Below are 18,136 nucleotides of genomic sequence, written 5' to 3' on the forward strand. Positions count from 1 at the left end.
GGAAGATGGAGATAAGGGGCATAAGCTCAAATTGGGGTGATGTAATTAGTGGAGTGCCGCAGAGACCACTCTATTAGGATCACCGAGCTTCCTAATTTATATCAATGATCTAGATACTGGTATAGAGGATTAGCAAACAAATTCAAAAGAAATTAAACCAAATTTATGCATGGTCCAACACTTAGCAGATAATGTTTAATTTAGATAATTGCATGGCGCTGCATGTACGTATCAAAAACATAAAATGGGAAACATTAAGCTTGAAGATGCTATACTGAAAATATACTATTTATATTACACTATGTAGATACTATTTGTGAAAAAAGCTAAATTTAACTAAATATATAATTTAGTTTCTCCAGTACATGTATTGGATGTTATATATGTACAGTGATATAGTAACTGCAACAGTAACTGTAAAATGATTTTAATAATGCTTTGTAGTGCAGTAAAATAGATGTATATAAGTGATAATATACTGTACAGTAAGTAGCAATTGCCAGACTGAATGGTGTAAACTCACATACATGAGAGCTAATTAAGAAGCATGGGATTTGGTCTCTGCTTTCTTTGTCAAGCTTCTGTTGGTGTGACATATTAGTTAACAGAAATTTTATTTTAACTTGATTAATTCACTCTGTCCTTATACTATATGTAGTTCCTAGTGTGTCAGTAGTGTTTATGTTTTTTCCTTTATCAAAATATAATAAATTGTTTATTATAAAGAGTAAACATTTGATATTAAATGAAAGGTCTAAGAAGTCATTTAACTGAACTCATTTATAACTTTGCACTGGAAAAAATCTCAGACTTTGCAGATGATAAAAATAGTACATAATATTAACATTTCTGAATGTAACTTTCTAAGGTATTCAAAGCATGTAACTGTTAATTCTGAACTGACATTAGCAAAACTGCTTACACAGTTCTCCTTTTGGAATTTTATGCACTTTAAATTAGCAATAAGTAATATTTGTCTTACTTCTTTTAACATATCAGTAGTCTCTCATTACTCTGTACTGAAACCTAATGCAGTTTTAGTGTTGTAAAACCTATTTTTTGTCATCACAGGGGTTTTAATATATTATTTAGATCATCCTGTCAACTCCCACATACGTATGAAGTTCTGGTCTTTTGCATTTTGCTGTATGTTGTAAAACTACAATGCAATATAATACAATATATAACTTTTGCTGCAAAGACAATCTTTCTTTTTTATGTGAAATACTTTAAAGATTATCCACAAGTTATACAATGTTGCTTTCCAGCACACGGTTGTGCCAAAATCTTGATGTCATGCACTTTATACTGTATATATATTTATTTCATTTTTTGTGTAATAGTTATTCTTTTCATGCAATCTAATTAAAATACATACAGACTGTAGAATATAAGAAAAATATAAATCAATTATAAAGTTTGTAGTATTTTCATGAGTGGAAATTTCCCTTTGTGGTGTAGGGGTTTTTGCATTTACTGGGACAATTATTAATTGTAGCAGTAAGTCACAAAATGATCCTTTGATGGCTATTAGAAAACCGACCTTGCGGGATAACTCGGCAACGCACACACGTATACTAATACACGACAATACATTTATCAATACATAAAATGTGCATATAGACATAACAGATCTTATAGTGAGGGTTAGCAGAATACAAAAGGTATATATTCAATAACGAAGAGTTACAAACCAAGAGAAACATACATTCAATATACCATTCATTTATACCGTTTCGTAAATTAACTTTGATTACAACTTCTACACTAGATACTCAAAGGCAAGTACATCACTCATAGGAATTAAATTGATATCAACTGGGTTGAGGTAACAATTGAATTCTTGAGCTGTAATGCAGAATGTTGAATACTCATCCAATCTCTGTGGATTCACAAAGAACACAAAGGAACAGCGGCAGGTTGTCCAATGTCCAATCAGCGTCCTCTGGCCCGGTGCCAGGCAGTGCTGGTCCGGCATGAGGTGTGGGAGAAGGAGGGAGAGATTCTTGCTGCGGCGTGCTGGCAGTGGGCTCTCTGAAGACCGGCTAGTTAGTCCTGCCTTAACCAGCAAAGATTGTGCACATGGAAAGTGACTGCGGGTCCAAGCAAGTAACACTCTTTAGACGGGAAGAAGACCGGTTCATACCCGGCGAGCATTCGCTTGAGTTACCAGCGCTTCACGAGGCTTGCTGCTGGGCTAACCTTGGGCAGATCCTTTGGTTATGCGTGGGCGACCTCCGGTCTCTACTCTTAGAACAAAGTAAAGTCCTGGCACTCGGACACACTGGCTGTCATGTGATTGTCTGAGATGAGTCTGAGAATGTCCTGGAGGAGCCCCTTCTGGGCCCTGTGCTGCCTCTTTTATCTGGAGGAACTACAGTCATTCATTGGTTGAAAGTTCCGCAGGCATTCGAGACCCACGTGGGGTTACCCTGCCCTACCAGTTCCTGATTGGCTGATCGAGGTGGAGGATGAGTAACCATGCTCTCTGACATTAGGGTTGTAAACAACCTGGGATGTGACTCTCCCAAGGAATCTCCCAGACAGTAAAGCGCCAGAGACCATTTATTAGGGTGGCTGGAGAATCTCAGCCTTGGGAGTTGTTCCTTATCAGGAAACTCTATCAGATAGAAAAACACCTTTAATTTGAACCAAATCGAATGGTGGTGTCCAGCACCACTGAGATGAGGGAGAGAGGGACTGGCAAGGAAGCAGCAAACTTAATTCCTGTATTATTAATAAGCCATGCCGCTACAGTGGGTAACTCAGGAAACCATTATGTGTAATATTGAATATTGGACAATCTTGCAAAGTTGAAAAGTTGCAACTAATAAAAGCTGTTGGTTAACTATCATCTGTTGAAGATTAAAGGTGTTTTTAGTGGTATCTGTATGTATTCAAACAGAATATACTTGCCTAGGGGGGGCATAGTGTCAGCCTAAATATAGTACAATGCAATTGTACATTGCTTCTACTACTAATATGTTTTATGTTTTATGTGCAAAGAAAATGAAATGCTTGTTTTAAGATATGAATTAAGCATGGGATGAAATACTGTAACAACAGCTTTTAATGTACAGTATATTGTGGATGCTGTGGGCACAGTATTTATGTCTAAAAGGATGCTTGTAGAGGTCTTCTAATAACAGTTTGCACCCAATAACCTGTATTTACCATCTCACAACTAAATAGATAGCTGTGTTGGTTGGAACCATTATTATAAATGGCACACAGTATTGGGTCAAGGTAAGGTTGATATAAACTACTACTGTGGAAGTCCACAGTGAAAGATGAATTAAGCCTATATTATTCACCCACAAATAACAAACAAAAGACTATCTGTTGTAGTAGATGCTATACACAAATTGTTCTCTCCTAGAATCTATAAAAGCTTATGAATTTGTTCTGTTAAATTCATTTTTATGCAATAATATTTTATATCATGTAAAAACAACTGTCTTTTCATTCTGACTAGAACTACATCGTTCATGTTTGTCTCATCTTGAAATAAAAAATAAAGTGTAAAATCTTCATATAAATTCATATAAATGTATCTAACTTCACCTCATTTTGCAAGCTGTCCACACACACCCAGTTACCTAAAACTAGCAAATAGTTTTATAAGAAATTCTTGAAAAACGAATCTCCAATTAACACTGTATATATTGTATAATTGTATATCTCAGTTTCACCTCAACCTCTAGGTGTTTTCAAAAATAGCTAAGCATGATTAACAAACCCACATTTGTATTTTAGTTATAATCTCTAGAAGCTACTGCCTTTTTTCTGTTTTTCCCAGGAAAGTGTCTGAAACAGAATGACTGGAAAGAGTCAGACCAGTAATGTGACCAACAAGAATGACCCTAGGTCCATCAACTCCAGGGTGTTCATTGGAAATCTCAACACTGCAATTGTCAAAAAAGCAGACATTGAAGTTATCTTCGCCAAGTACGGAAAAATAGTAGGCTGCTCCGTTCACAAAGGATACGCTTTTGTTCAGTACATGAGCGAGAGAAATGCTCGCGCTGCCGTGGCAGGAGAAAATGCAAGGATCATTGCCGGTCAGCCACTTGGTAAGTAAGTAGGCTTCTGTGTCTTTTTGGAAATTCTGTGCCTGAGAACAATCAACAATCTTAATTTAGTCTTGGTTTTAATCTTTCACCACGCTCTGAAGGGAAATGTGAGTCCTGATTCTCATTATGATGTTTTCTTGTACATTTTGCATTTCCAAGGTAAATGATGTATCTGCATTTGTTTGAGAGGGACAGAATAAATGATTTATTTAAGCTCTGATATTATGTAACAAATAAATCAGTATCAAAAACTTGATCACGACAAATGGAATATAATACCAGATTGTTTTCAAATTAATTTCTATATATAAAGATACATCTCAGTATCTACAATTTCTGGCTGTAAAATGACTTAATTAAATCATTTGCACACTCAAAGTATTATATTCGTAATATGTGTAAGTTCAGGCTTTGTCTGGGAAATCCTTTGTCTTATATTCATACAATGAGAAAAAAAAATGTTTTTGAGATAAACTCACTATTGGTATCCAAGAAATACACATATTAATACATTATTTGTTAGAAGTGTTTGCACAGATCATACTTGAAACTTTAAGTTATGTTGCTGACCATGAGACTAGAGTCATACAGTTTGATCTTCACATTTAAAAAAATAAATCTTTGGGATGCAAATAGAACAAATCTTATATTCTATTCACATCTGAATGTTTTTTAATTAGATGAGTGTAATTTCATTTTCAAATGTCTCCTTCTTCAACAATTGAACAAAAGTCATTATATTTGTTGATAACCTTCTAGATTCAAAATTAGTTTAGTGCTGATTTAATACTTCTTAAGCAATGTAATGGCTATAGTGTAGGGATTAAAATGTTATCTCATTAATGTACTGGAAATGCACTATTAACATTCTATTTTCCCTTAAAATATATTTTTAAATGTTTACAAAATATAATGTATTGGTTTTAAAAACTTTGTCTCAAGAAAGATTGCGTATTCATTACTTTGAATACAAAGTATAAATTGCATAAATGTACAAACTTTTTGTTTATATCAATTTATTATAGAAGGTTATATGTTTTTTACTAGTATCTGTACCAAATCTTAAATAAAGATGTGAACACTGAACAACAGATAAAATTAATTCACATCACAGAGTTTGAAACAAAAATGTAGGTTAATGTTAAAATCCTTATATACTGTAGAATTATAAAACCATTACAAAAATATTGAATACATATTATACAGTATCTAAAACGTTGTATATTAGTTGATAACAAAGTTTGGGAGCCTCCATTTTATCATTTTCAAACAGTATTTAAAGTTAAGACTGGTTTTGCATACGGTTCCTAATATTTGATTCTACACTTCAAAGTTTACTATTTTAAATGATTTCTCAGTGTTGTTGCTTTTGAACTTCTAGGAAAAGAATACAGAATGGGGAGGCTTGGCAATTTTTGAACTGGCTAATACAAGAAAGCCAGATATCAGAGGTTTTTCTGCTGAATTATAAACACCATGTAGAGATTTAGATGGTTTTAATAGAATTCGAGCATCTCTAGAGATAGAATCAGGAATTTGTCTGTTATGGTCTGATAACCATGGGTCACCCTTTGGAGTCAATGTGATCATCTGGACAGCTCCAGGGTCTTAAGGATGTGCAGTATTAATGTACAAACATATTTCACACCCCTAAAGATTAGAAAAGCAAATCTGCATTTTTTTAGAACAAAAGATATGTGTTTTACAACTGTCTGGCAGTGCTATAAATGATATTACCTTCTCCAGTGCAGAAGTGTTCCAGGGAAGGGGAATAAAAAGTATGTTTATCGAAACCAAAAGACCTCATTGTATGTGCCTCATTAAAGCAGAATTGAACTGACTTTCTTTCTCATTATCAGAATGGGGTGTTTGGGCTGAAAGGTACTGGCAAGTTATTTAAAGATAGTGTTCAGTTTAGACATTTGATGAAACATAAAATCAGTTTGTTTGGATATGTGCGAACAGAGTTGTAGACAATAAGAGACTTATATTTCTATCATTTTTTATCATATCATTTTTCTTGCATGATAATACTGCTTGTGAAATTAGATCAATAAGAATAAAACTTCTCTACTTTTAGCTTCTGTACTTTTTAATCTTAGTTTCTCACCAACATTTAATTCCTTGGTATTCCTGTATCTTGTAAGTTTTCTACCGACCCAAAGCTACTTTTTCTGTTGGAAAGGGACATGGGTGTGTTAACGGTAAACGGTGACTATCAGGATAGCTGAGTGACTGAATGAGTCACAGCTGCTTTTAATGAGTAATTAGTACTCGAGGGGAGAGACATTCCGTATGAGAAAAGGAGATGGTGTGATTGGCTCTGTGTGTGATTGGTCTTGCCTCTGGGCTATTATGAGGCTTATAAGAGCAGCTGGGAGAAAAAGACAGATCTGGGTCTAGACTTTGGCAGGATAAGGAATAGTGTATGAGAGCTGTACTATAAGGTGCTTATATAGTATGGAGTGAGCTAGCCTATGGGCCTGTGAGACAGGAAGTGTAAAATGATAGAGAAAATATAAGCATACAGATTCTGGCCAGGTGGCTGTTGGGTGGTTCATTTGCCAAGGTCAATTGGGTTTTAGTGTGCATTTTAGGATCACGGTGGGCTAGGGGAACTAGGGCTGATGGGAGGTGTTATTTCCTGGTGGAGTTAAGCATCACTGGGGAGAGAACACTGCTATGCTAACCTTATTGATGAGAGCTAGAAGTCCACCTAAAATGGGTAGAATTATGATGGTTTTAACATCAGTGAAAAGATGACAGCAGGTCTAGGAGTGTGATTAGTGTGAAATTCAACTGGCAGCTACTGTCAGGGATGTGGTTTTTTTAAAGAATGTTGTCCCTGGCCAAACAGGATCAGCCAGTAGAAATAGTTATGGGGGAAAGTATTGGTTGCTAAGCAAGATATATTGCAAATGATCAAAATGATAAAGTGCTTGGTGATAAATGAGATGGATGAGTTGTGCTGAAGGTGAAGGTGAAGATGGAGAACTAGCCTTGAGACAAGTTCATTGCTCTGGTGTTTCTTTGTGGGGAAAGGTAGAATATGGACTGGAAACTAGGTGGGAAGGATTAAGCTGAGTTAAATGCACTGATATCTCTGTGTAAAAGTGACAATTTAATTAATATTGCAATATAATATGATATAATTGACTGGAATCCTCCTGTTCCTGTTGACTCGAACCTGTTGAGTGTCAGGTTGAATAGAGGCTATAGTGACTTTGAGTGATGTGCAACTGAAAGGAGGGGACTATGTAGTCTTCTCTGATAGAAGACCACTGTTGGATTTAGCTTCCCAGAGGGGATCTGAAAGAGAAGGACAAACCACTCAGATGTGAAAAAAAATCGGTGCTTTGCCAGTGTCTTTTGGCACCAAGTGTGACAATATAAACACAATAACCTGTAAGTATGTAAAATAATTCTGCAGTTCACTGGGAATTGCCAAATAGAAGTGCCTAATAACACAATTCCTCTGCACAAAAATGAATTGTTTGTTTAATAAAAATACATTTTAGGAGGCATATCCAGTAAGAAAACTCAGAAATCCAATTTATGCCCAAAGAATAAATAAAAACATTTTCTTCTGGAATCACTCATGCTTTCATTTCTCAGATTTAAATAATAATAGTAGGTGCTGGTAGTTTTTTTGGCTTACGTACAAAACACTTGAAGACATATAATAGACAATGTTTCCTTTCTTAAAGTAAACCAAACAAATTTCAAAGCCCACATCTGTTCCTTGAAGGTTATGTCCGCTAAATAAAAGTTTCATGATTTTGCCAGTCATCCTTCAATATACAGTATGTATGAATTCAGATTGCATCTGGATTTCATTTGAAGATTGATGCTTCAAATTAGAAAGGTTTTATAGGACTAAAAAAGAGCTTATCAAAAAAGGTTCAACTACAAGTATATACTGGATTTTTAAATAACAATTAGGAAAACCAATGCAGTATGCTTAAACCTTTATACCCAGGTGTTCTAACTTCATGATTTCACCTATTCAGAATTATTAGTGACCACATTTCTGCATTTATGAATAACGTTTGTTCATTCTCACACTGCACTGTAGAAAAGTATACATGGACATTCACTTGAGAGTCTTCCTTTCATTGATCTGTTTCATCCAATCTGCAGCTTTTCTAAAGAGTTTGCTGAATTTATTTACAAAATATATATACACAAGTATTGAGGTACCTAAAAATATTTTTTCTTTGCAACTGTTCCTGGTAACACAGGTACAAAATTACAAATATGCACAAATTATAAATTATACATTATCATTTTACTTTTAATAATCTGCACACCATTCCATAGTGAATCAAGCAAATGCGAGTATTCTTTTTGCTTTGAATCAGTTTTGTCTAAATGTACAGTATGTAGTCATGTATCTCTGCACCTCTGTACCTGGCTGCTGTTATGTCCTAATTGCTGATTCTGTGGAATGTTCTATTATCCAAAGGGCCAATCAAATGAAACAATTTTTCACCTGTGGAATTTCATTTCCATGGTGGCTAATCAGCCCATTAAACCAGGTGTGTCCAATTTAACTCCACCAGGAAGAGGGTTCCGCCACGCTTCAGATGGCAACATCACATTTATATAGATTATATCGGCGTAAAGTCAGAATTGTTTTGTTTATTTTACATTTTGGTTAACTGTGATACACTAAAATGACTTTGTTGCATATGCACTAAATTACCTCATTTGTGAGAGAGTTGATTATGCACAGGTGATGAGGTTATTTAACCTGTTGAATGTCAAGGCTGGTGTGAATCAAGAATTAACAACAAAGAAATGAACCAATATGCTCCACTTAGCAATAGAACAAAACCTTTGTTTGGTATGGTGAAGACACCAGAAATGGAGTCAAGTACTCTTTCATGATATATCGATGTTTTGTGCAGACCAGCCCAATGGATATCGGTGAATATGCCACAGATGTGCAGAACAACATGCTAATAGTTGTGTACAGCAATTGATCAAGAAGATCCAGGAGTGTCTACTCTACAGAATTCCGTATGTAGTGAGTGATGGCAACCTGAGTGTACTATAACGGTCTTCTTGTGAGTTGATCATGTCAGTTATGCTGTGGATGCCTTACTCTCCAGATGTGAATCCCATCGAACATTTGTAACACCAAGAATGGGATGGCATCTGTAACTCGGTGCAAATAATTTGCTACAAATGTACAGCTTGTATTATTTTTAGTGATGGCCAAAAATAATAGTGTAACGCAACAAGGGTTCAGGTGGGCGCCCTTGCCACATTAGGTCGGCCCCCCACCGTTGGGGGCTCGAACCCGGGACTCCCGCGTCACTCAACAGGGACCCAGCCCGGTGAGCCAAAGAGAGATCTCTCCACAGCCCAGGGGCTGTGGTCCTGCTATCACAGGGAAGGGCGGCGACGTCACCGCTCTGGTAAGCCGGCTCTTACACAGTACCTGTCGGCCATATGCGTTTCAATAGCATACTGTGCCTTTCTATTAGACATTCTTTTGATCAACGCTCTTGATGACAAATGATTAATTTGCATGATGAATTTCATATATCATGTCTTTGCAATAGATTGTCTGCTACAAAAAAACATTATCATGTTTTTCAGTTATGAGTAATACATTTATTGTTTTGATAAGTGATGTTCACTATAATCTATTTAAAATGCTCCCAACCTAAATCCAAGGGTGATCATTCATCTTAATCTGAAAATATATAAATGTTTGTGAAACAAATTTATGAAATATTTCTGTGATAATGCACAGATCTATTAGTTAGCTAGCTGATGCACACAGATCTGCTTGGTATTCTTGATTGGTTTTCTGAGATCCTCCCTGTGTGTTCCATGTCTCCTGCAAGAATTGGATTAACAAACTATGTGCGTACCTTAGTACTGGATTATTCAGAGGGAATTTGAAATTCTTTATTGAACACATTCAACCTGTTTTCTGTACTTTACCTACAATATAAATAAGCAGAAAGGAGAAGGCCAACAGAAGGTGTTAGCTTCCTCTTTAAATTATATCGGATTTTTGTAAAGCAATGTACAGTATCACTAAACTACTTTAACCCCACTACTTTATGCCCTTTATAGTGGGGAACCAGCCTGGTTGATTCCTTTCTGGGCTCTTGCCCTGATAAATGCCAGCTTTTCAAGGTTCACTCCCAAAGCCAGGCTTGTTCAGAGGGGATAGCTTTAGCTGTCTCCATGCCATCCTGCTACTGTTCTGTTATACCAAAGGGACCACACTCTTCCACAGCAGAGGGCCTCTAGGATAGCTCATCTGTATTAAGGAGCTTAACACTATCTCCATGGTTGATAGTGAAAGGGTATTCTTGCTGTGCCTCAGTCTGCATGGTCCATGGTCATCTGCCCCTCTAGATCTTTGACATTCAGTTCAGCTACCCATTCAAGTTAAGCCCTAAAGTGCTTTACAGCCCTCACAATTGCTAACAGCTTTCTTTGAGTGGAATGGTAATTTTTTTAGCTTACTGAAATTAGTAGGTTTTTAATGATCGAAAATATGAAAAATAAATACAATTATTCTGGTTGAGCATATTATTATTTCAAATAAGGGATTAACTATGTAATTGAAAATTCAAATTGAACAAAACATCTGCACTCAAAATCTTTCTTTTCACAAAGGCTTTTATTTAATTAATGTCTGTGTTTTCTCCATTTTCCTAATAAACATGTACAATATCTTCTCTGCACCTCTAACCTCTCATGTTCCTTACATGCTTATTTTGTAATTTGCTATCCTTATAACTTCTTTTACATTTATGTAAACGGCTTTGAGATGCTACTTTTAAAGGTGCTTTGTAAAATTAAGTTTATTATTGTTATAAAAACAGAAGATTGAAAAACTCTCCAGGACAACATTTTATACCCTTTGATGGAGGGTAAAATGTTGGAAAGGGTACATCATTTCAATGGATTCCACACAGTTACAATAAGAGTTTTATATTCAAAGAGTTTCAGTTTCTCCTTTTGAGGTTGGTTCTTTAAAAAATGTTTCCTTAGACTTCTATTTAAATATAACACACTGAATAAAGTCTGATTTCAGCCAGTGAAAGATCTGCATTTTCTAAAGTACAAAAAACTTAATTCTTAAGTGACAACAGCTTTTCAACTAATATAAATATTTAGTGCCTCACTGCTGGCAGGTGCAATTTTGATGAGACTTATAAAACAAGTGTATAAAGCAGGTTGCTATGTGGCTTCAGGTGAAATGATGGTTACAGATAATTAGTTTAGACACCAAGGTCTGTAGCATGATTTCTCAAAAGCACTCAAGAGCACTCTAAGCACATCTTGTACAATATGAACCTACAGCAGTACAGATAAAGATAACTCTCCTCTAATGGAAGAGCTGTCGGATTTAAGAATTGAAAATGATGGGTGTTATACAAATGTAAGATAGTGTTATTATTTTATTTAAGGAAAAATCACAATGGAATGTTTTTTTCTGAAGTTCTGGAATTGCTCAAGAATATTCATAAATAGTAACATTTACTGTTTAATATTTATGTTACTTTCCCTTTAGTATAAAATTTTTTAATTTTAGTTTCAAATTTACTTAGATAATTAAGATACCTGTAGCATATACCTGTAGTCATTTGCTTCAAAAGCTAGTATTAGCAAAAAAAAAACAAATTTCCCTCTGCTTGGAAGAGTAATTAATATGTATTAATCAGTCTTTTAATATTAAGCAACAAAGTGACAGAATATATGAATGTCATGAGATATTAAAATAAGAAATAAATAATGAATTAAAGCTACCTGCTTATAAACAGTATGCATTAAGTACACATTCAATGTTGTATAATCCTGTTTACATTTAAAAGTACTGAGAAATCAGGACATAAATGAACATCTCTAAGAATCTGAGGTTCTCTGAAAATATTATCCTACACTTTAATTTGCTTTAATTTTAAAATTGTTTTTCAAGAAATTCTGAAAATGTTAAGTTAGAAAAATATTCTAAAAATGTTGTTTACTATGTAACCAAAAGCAGAAAGCTGCATATTCCTGGTTAGAGTCACAACAAAAGCGCATATTTCAGAAACACAGGGCACAAGATGGACCTGATTCCTGGACCAGTCACAGGGAACACACACTCATACAAGCACAGGGTCAATTCAGAAAGTTCATTTACCCTAACTAGCATGTGTCTGGAAGGTTGAAGCAAACTGGAGACCCCAGAGAAATCCAATCAAATATGATGCAGATGTGCTCCAGGCTCAAATCAAACCCCAGACTCAAAACCTGCAGTGCAGCAGTGTAAACCACCAGGCCATTCTGGTGTATATCCTTTCCTTACTTTTAAAGTAGGTCAGGGATATTACTTTTTGTAAAGTGGTTCTAAAGTTAAGTAGCTTATAGTTTAAAAAACAAGTTTGGACATTGCTGATAGCTTTCAAATGATCTTTGTTTGCTAAAGGTTCCCAATGGGAAATGTCACACTTTATTAGAAGTTTTGATCATGAGGCTTCATTAAAGTGAGATTTACAGCAAAATAAAAGCTTTTTTTAACTTAAGGTGCTATAATGTGATCATAGAAGTGGTTAAAGCCTGAAGCGCACAGATTAATGAAAACTTTGATTTGAAAGACATGTGCAGAAGCATTTGTTGTCCCTAATGATCACTGAAGGCTTTACTCAGCCCCTGAATCACAATGTAGAGTAATCCTCAGGATGCCCATTAGTGTGGCATGTAGAAGAGCAGCAAAAAGTAGAGCACATAATGATACACAATCTGAATTATTTGCCTTTCTTGCAAAGTATGAAATAATATTGTGGTTATATGTGTGTACTGTAATGTTTTTTTTATTCTTACAGCCTTTTGTGCCCTTATTGTGACATTACAATTAAGTTGACATAACAAAAATAATTTAACAATTTGGAAACCAAAAATGGTTATTACTGTTATGATGAACCCATTCATTATTGTTGGAGTTTTCTCTTCTTCGGAGGGGGTTATAGATAAAAAGAAAACACTGGATGGGTTAGAACAAACTGATGGTTTACAGATCTGTTATTGGTTTATGGGTATAGAGATAATGGTTTATGGTTACGAGCAGATAGTTATGGTTGATGGTTATACAGTAGCTTGTGGTTAGTTGTATACTGGTTTATGGTTAATGCTCATGGTTGAGGGTTAAAACAGAACTTCACAAACAAGACAAAAATCTATGACTGTGTGTATGCTGGTCTACAGTGTACGTTTCTACTCCCATCTCTAAAATCAAGTACCCATTTATTTTTTTCAACCCCAACTTCAACCCGTTTAAAAAACTGATAAATGTAGAAATGAACTCTTGAGATCTTAGATAATTAAAATTAAAAATAATTTTAGTTTCAGCTAGTCTAGAATTACTCACTGGAAAAAGGAGACTCAAAACATTAATTCCCTGTTTCCATGGAATATATTATTTTTACAGTTTAGACATGACTTTAATAAGAATTTTTAGGAAATGAGACACATTAGCCAAAGCTTTACAAATACTTGCACTTCCTTTAATCCCTCTTGAATTGTTTTTATTTAATTGGTGGTTATATATCACAGTACAGAGTGATTCATAATGAAACCAGAGACTATGGCTTGTTCATGGGATTGTTTGGGTAGCAAAACATTATATAAATGCAAATCATTATTATAACTAGAGGAATTACAAATTATTCATTGTGGATATTATAATTTCTTAATTTTGTTATCTACAATTATACTTACTGTACTCACTTCTCAGATAATCATGCCCATCAAACAATCTATCGATGCTCGCAATTTATATTCCTTATTTGAGTCTTCTAGACTGTCATGTGTGCCGAGGGAAATGGTAGGGAAATAGACCCTGTGTGGAGTCAGAGAGAGAGAAAAACAACTGAATTCCTAAGGCGAACGTAATCCAAATCATCAGGCTAGAGCGAGGTGGAAGATCAGGAGCAAAGGGTCAGAAGTCCAGAGAGTCACAAGAAAAAAGAGAGGTCGGACTAAGTCGCGAACTGGACGGGTACCTCTGGCTGAGGAAACCTCAATAGTGAGCGAAGACAAGTTGCAGAGTGGGAGTTTAAATAAACGAATTGAGTTGCTATGACGAAGTTAATTAGTGGGTGATCGGGTGCTCGCGGGAATGCGACGGTGTCTGCGTGCCTGTGTTCGGTTTGTGACATATTGTAGACCATGCTTAGGGATTATAGACTAGTCAATGTGTGCAGACACATTGACCACAATATCATATTTTGAGTATGAGAGCCTTAAATACTCCCAGTCTTTTATATATCATTTGCAGTTCAAACGTTTCTAGGAGGGGGAGTGGACACAACTTTTCATCCTTTACCAGTTTTCTGCTGTGGACACTCTGTACTGCAGGCATTTAGACTTGTCTTCTGAAACACTTCTTTACATGTTACTGTTTTGTTCCAAAAATGTTTCCACCAAGACTTTAAGGGTTAAAACGCAACAGTGTCTGCTTAGTATGAGTAATACTTATTAGGAGGACTCCAAAAAGTATTTGTTTTATTTTGGTACAGAAGGAGCTCCGATAGCATTACTATTAAGTAATTCTGACAAGTGCCACTTCGTCCAGCTCTGATAATGTGTTGCTTACTTTATCTCAGTTTAGTGAATTTAAAATAATTTGAGTTCACCATCCTGTTATATGTAAACTAGCATGTTACATTTCCCATTAAAAGTATGAGTCCCTTTTATTTGTGTTTCAACTTTTGTAATTGCAGTTTTACCTTCCTGAACCACTGGTAGAATAATAGGCAACATTCATTAGATTGAGTTTGTTTTTGCCTGTCATTACCTTCATGTTTTATTGTATGTAGCAAGTGACCACTGCTAGTGATCTATTGGGAAACATTTCCCTGGTTGCTTACCATATTAAATAGTGACTAAATTCAATGTAATATGCATTTTGATATATCCACGTAATAACAAATATGTTTTCTTACTTAACAGTATTTTCACATTATATACTTAAAACATTTCCAATTTGGAAGCCAAAGCATGTCACACAATGTGACCTTGTGACTTCTAGGACAGACACAATCCATCTAATTATACAGACATTTATGAAAATCCACACTCTCAATAAAGACAAGAGACAACAACAGATTTCCTATCTGCACACATGACAGCATAACCGAATTGTAATAATGACTGTTTTGTTTTTTTTTCCTGTTTTTGCTCAGCCGCTGAACAGATGGTCACATCAAGGTCCGCATCCCTGATGTGGTGTGAGCCTATCAGAAACAGGAAAACCAATTGTCTATATCGCCTTTGGAATGACTGGGACTTGTTCTTTGAAAATTGTCCTTGAGAATGCAGATATTTGGAAAATGATAAAATCATGTTAAGGTTCTTGGTGATCCTTGTAAGAAAGCATATTTAAAATTAGAAATATTAACTTTATATTGTACGTACTCCAATCACTTAATCAGTCAGCCATGGGGATGATATTGTCAACACTCTAGTTCACACTGCCACCAGGATGATGTAGTTGTCATTGTGGTTGGTCCTCAACAAGGAGTACATTGCCACTCTTATAACTCTGCAACACTGTATTTTATATTATCTTGCTAGGTTTTCATGATGCAGTATGTAAATGCCTGACAGCACAAATACAGAAAGGCTTTTAGTTAAGATTAACATTCATACCGATACTTGTGTCAAACATGTTGGTATATATTTTTTTCTGCTTGAAGTTGATGAAATATAACTAAATAGATCAATTTAACAACTTTTTATTAAAAACCTTAAAAATAAATGTCTTCTATCAACATACTGTAAAGTAGTCATATATGAATAAAGTATATAACTGTATAAGAAAGCATGAAATATAGAATTAATATTAAGATAATATTGTACAGAAGTTAAATGTACTATATAATCGTTTCTAAAAACAAATACATGGTATTTTTTGCCCATGTACACAAAAAATATATCTAGTTATCACATTTTTCAAAATTAAAATGCCTAAATTTAAATCTAATGTTTCTAGCGAAAGTATTCAAACTTACTGTACATGTACCGTGTGTGGCATTTACTTGCTGGGACACCAATTCGAGTGCTTTAATCGAACTCTTTTATGGGTGAAAGAACTTATGTGTCAGCAAAGTCCGCAATCTGTTGTATCCCATGCATGTAATATAACTCATATACATATAAGAGATAAAACTAAAGAAGTATTTTTTCACATATTTCTGCTGTTGGTTCGTAACACATTATTCAATAGCCAATCATTATCTACCAGAAACATACCCGTTGGAGTTCTGATATTATACACAGCGAACTAGGCATTTATACTTAAAATGCTCATATAAACAGCATGGTTTGTACTGATAATGGGCTTGACAGAAACATGGTTTCTCTTGATGCTGCAGAAATTACATTAATACTGTGAATCCAAGATTGCCGTGGGCTTTGTATTTCAGCCACTTATAACTACTCATAAAAGATGATGGGTATGGTAGACTAGTAGGTGGTCTGTAGTTGGAGGCTTGCAGAATTTATGCTTTACAATAAAACCTTAAAGCAGGGACTCTGTGGCTATGAAACACTAAATGTATCATGCCTTGCAAGCTAGGGAACAGTAAATGTATAACATCTTTCATCTAAAACTGTAGGACACTTCTTAACTGCAATGTGCATTATTGTAGACCCAAATAAGGAAACAAACAATGAGGAGGATTTGATAAACGAAACCTCTTCCACTGCCTCTCAAGCCTTGCAATCTTTGGGAGAATAAAAAGGTAAAACTTTTACTAAAAGTGCCAATATTGTTCTGTTACTTTGCTACAACATTCTACTCATTCCAGCTCATTCTATTGCTGTATAGTACATAGACTTTGGTATCTGAAGTGTCTTTGAAGGACTATTTGAAGGACTGAAATTAAGCCATGATAGATTATGTTGTGTCAGTGTTGAACATGCCCAGGGCAGTGAAACAACATATTTTACAGTACAAGAATGAACTTTAAATGTGTCTTGAAGAAGTGAAAAGCAACAAAATATAAAAACATAACAGCGCCAAATGATACACAAGAAAAGGTTTGACCGTTTGTTGTAGGAATGCCACTTGGGGGATTTCTTTTTGCAGTGATTTATTTTACAAAAGTTGCATTAAGCTTTAAAATATTAACTGTTTTTTGTGAACTTTAATAGTTATATATATATATCTTAAAAACGAAGTTAAGATTTCACAAAAAAGAAAACAAAAACAAAAACATGGTAGCAAGTCATTTTAAACTCACATCAATGAAAGGCAAGGAAGTCTACTTCTTCTTCAAACCCTAACCCTAGCTCAGGCACTTCTAGAACATATATTTTAGATTTTTAAACTTTATTGACCAACAGGCGCATGGCTCTGCATGAACTCCGAAATTGGGCCACGTTTCTTTCTCAATGATACTATTAAGAAAACACTTTTCCTGTATTTCAAATGCATCCGAAAGCACAGCAAATGCATCTGAAAATATCTAGGTGTTGCTCAATCCCTTACTTTAGCTGTAGCTCGGGCTCTTCTCCAGCACAGACAGTACTGTTTGTAAAACTTTCCCTAAAAACAAAACTGTTTAGAAACTTCTCCAAATGACTCAAAACTAGTCAGATATATTTAATAATATTTGTGTTTAAAAACTGTTACATTTTGTTAAATGTCAAGGTTCCAGAATTACAGTATTCATATCAGGCCCATTTTGCTTAACAAATGACAGCATTCAGTTTCGGTGGTAACTTTAAACACATTGAAGTTATGGATCATGTGTCTCTATGTTCAGAAGGAATCATGCCATAGCATTCATAACAAAAATAATGCAAGTGAAAACGTTTTAAACCTGATTGCTCTAGCAGTGACATAGCAATCAATCATTATTTTTACTAACATGATGAATAACATTTGTTCTCCCTGTAATCTCACATTGCAGTAATAGTGTTAATGAAAAAAATTCAGTGGGATCCTTGTGATTTAGGAGCTGCAATGTACTATTGTACAAATTCCTTCATTCACGGTCCTCTGCAATGTCTGTTTTTTGTCATAGGCGCCATATTGCAAATGT

At 35.0% G+C, this 18,136-nt stretch overlaps 1 protein-coding gene across 3 annotated transcripts in view; it reads left to right on the forward strand.

Annotated features, from left to right (window-relative positions):
* ralylb (RALY RNA binding protein like b) overlaps nt 1–18,136 on the forward strand; it is a 157,850-nt gene that overhangs the window by 67,302 nt on the left and 72,412 nt on the right. For all 3 annotated transcript variants that reach the window (XM_088643955.1, XM_088643953.1, XM_088643954.1), the window contains exon 2: nt 3,800–4,073. In XM_088643955.1, coding sequence (XP_088500081.1) covers nt 3,818–4,073 — 256 coding nt within the window. In that variant the 5' untranslated portion in view covers nt 3,800–3,817. The remainder of the gene's footprint in view (nt 1–3,799; nt 4,074–18,136) is intronic.

The sequence above is a fragment of the Lepisosteus platostomus genome, chromosome 8 (assembly GCF_059453375.1).
Source record: "Lepisosteus platostomus isolate fLepPlt1 chromosome 8, fLepPlt1.hap1, whole genome shotgun sequence".
NCBI classification, from domain to species: domain Eukaryota; kingdom Metazoa; phylum Chordata; class Actinopteri; order Semionotiformes; family Lepisosteidae; genus Lepisosteus; species Lepisosteus platostomus.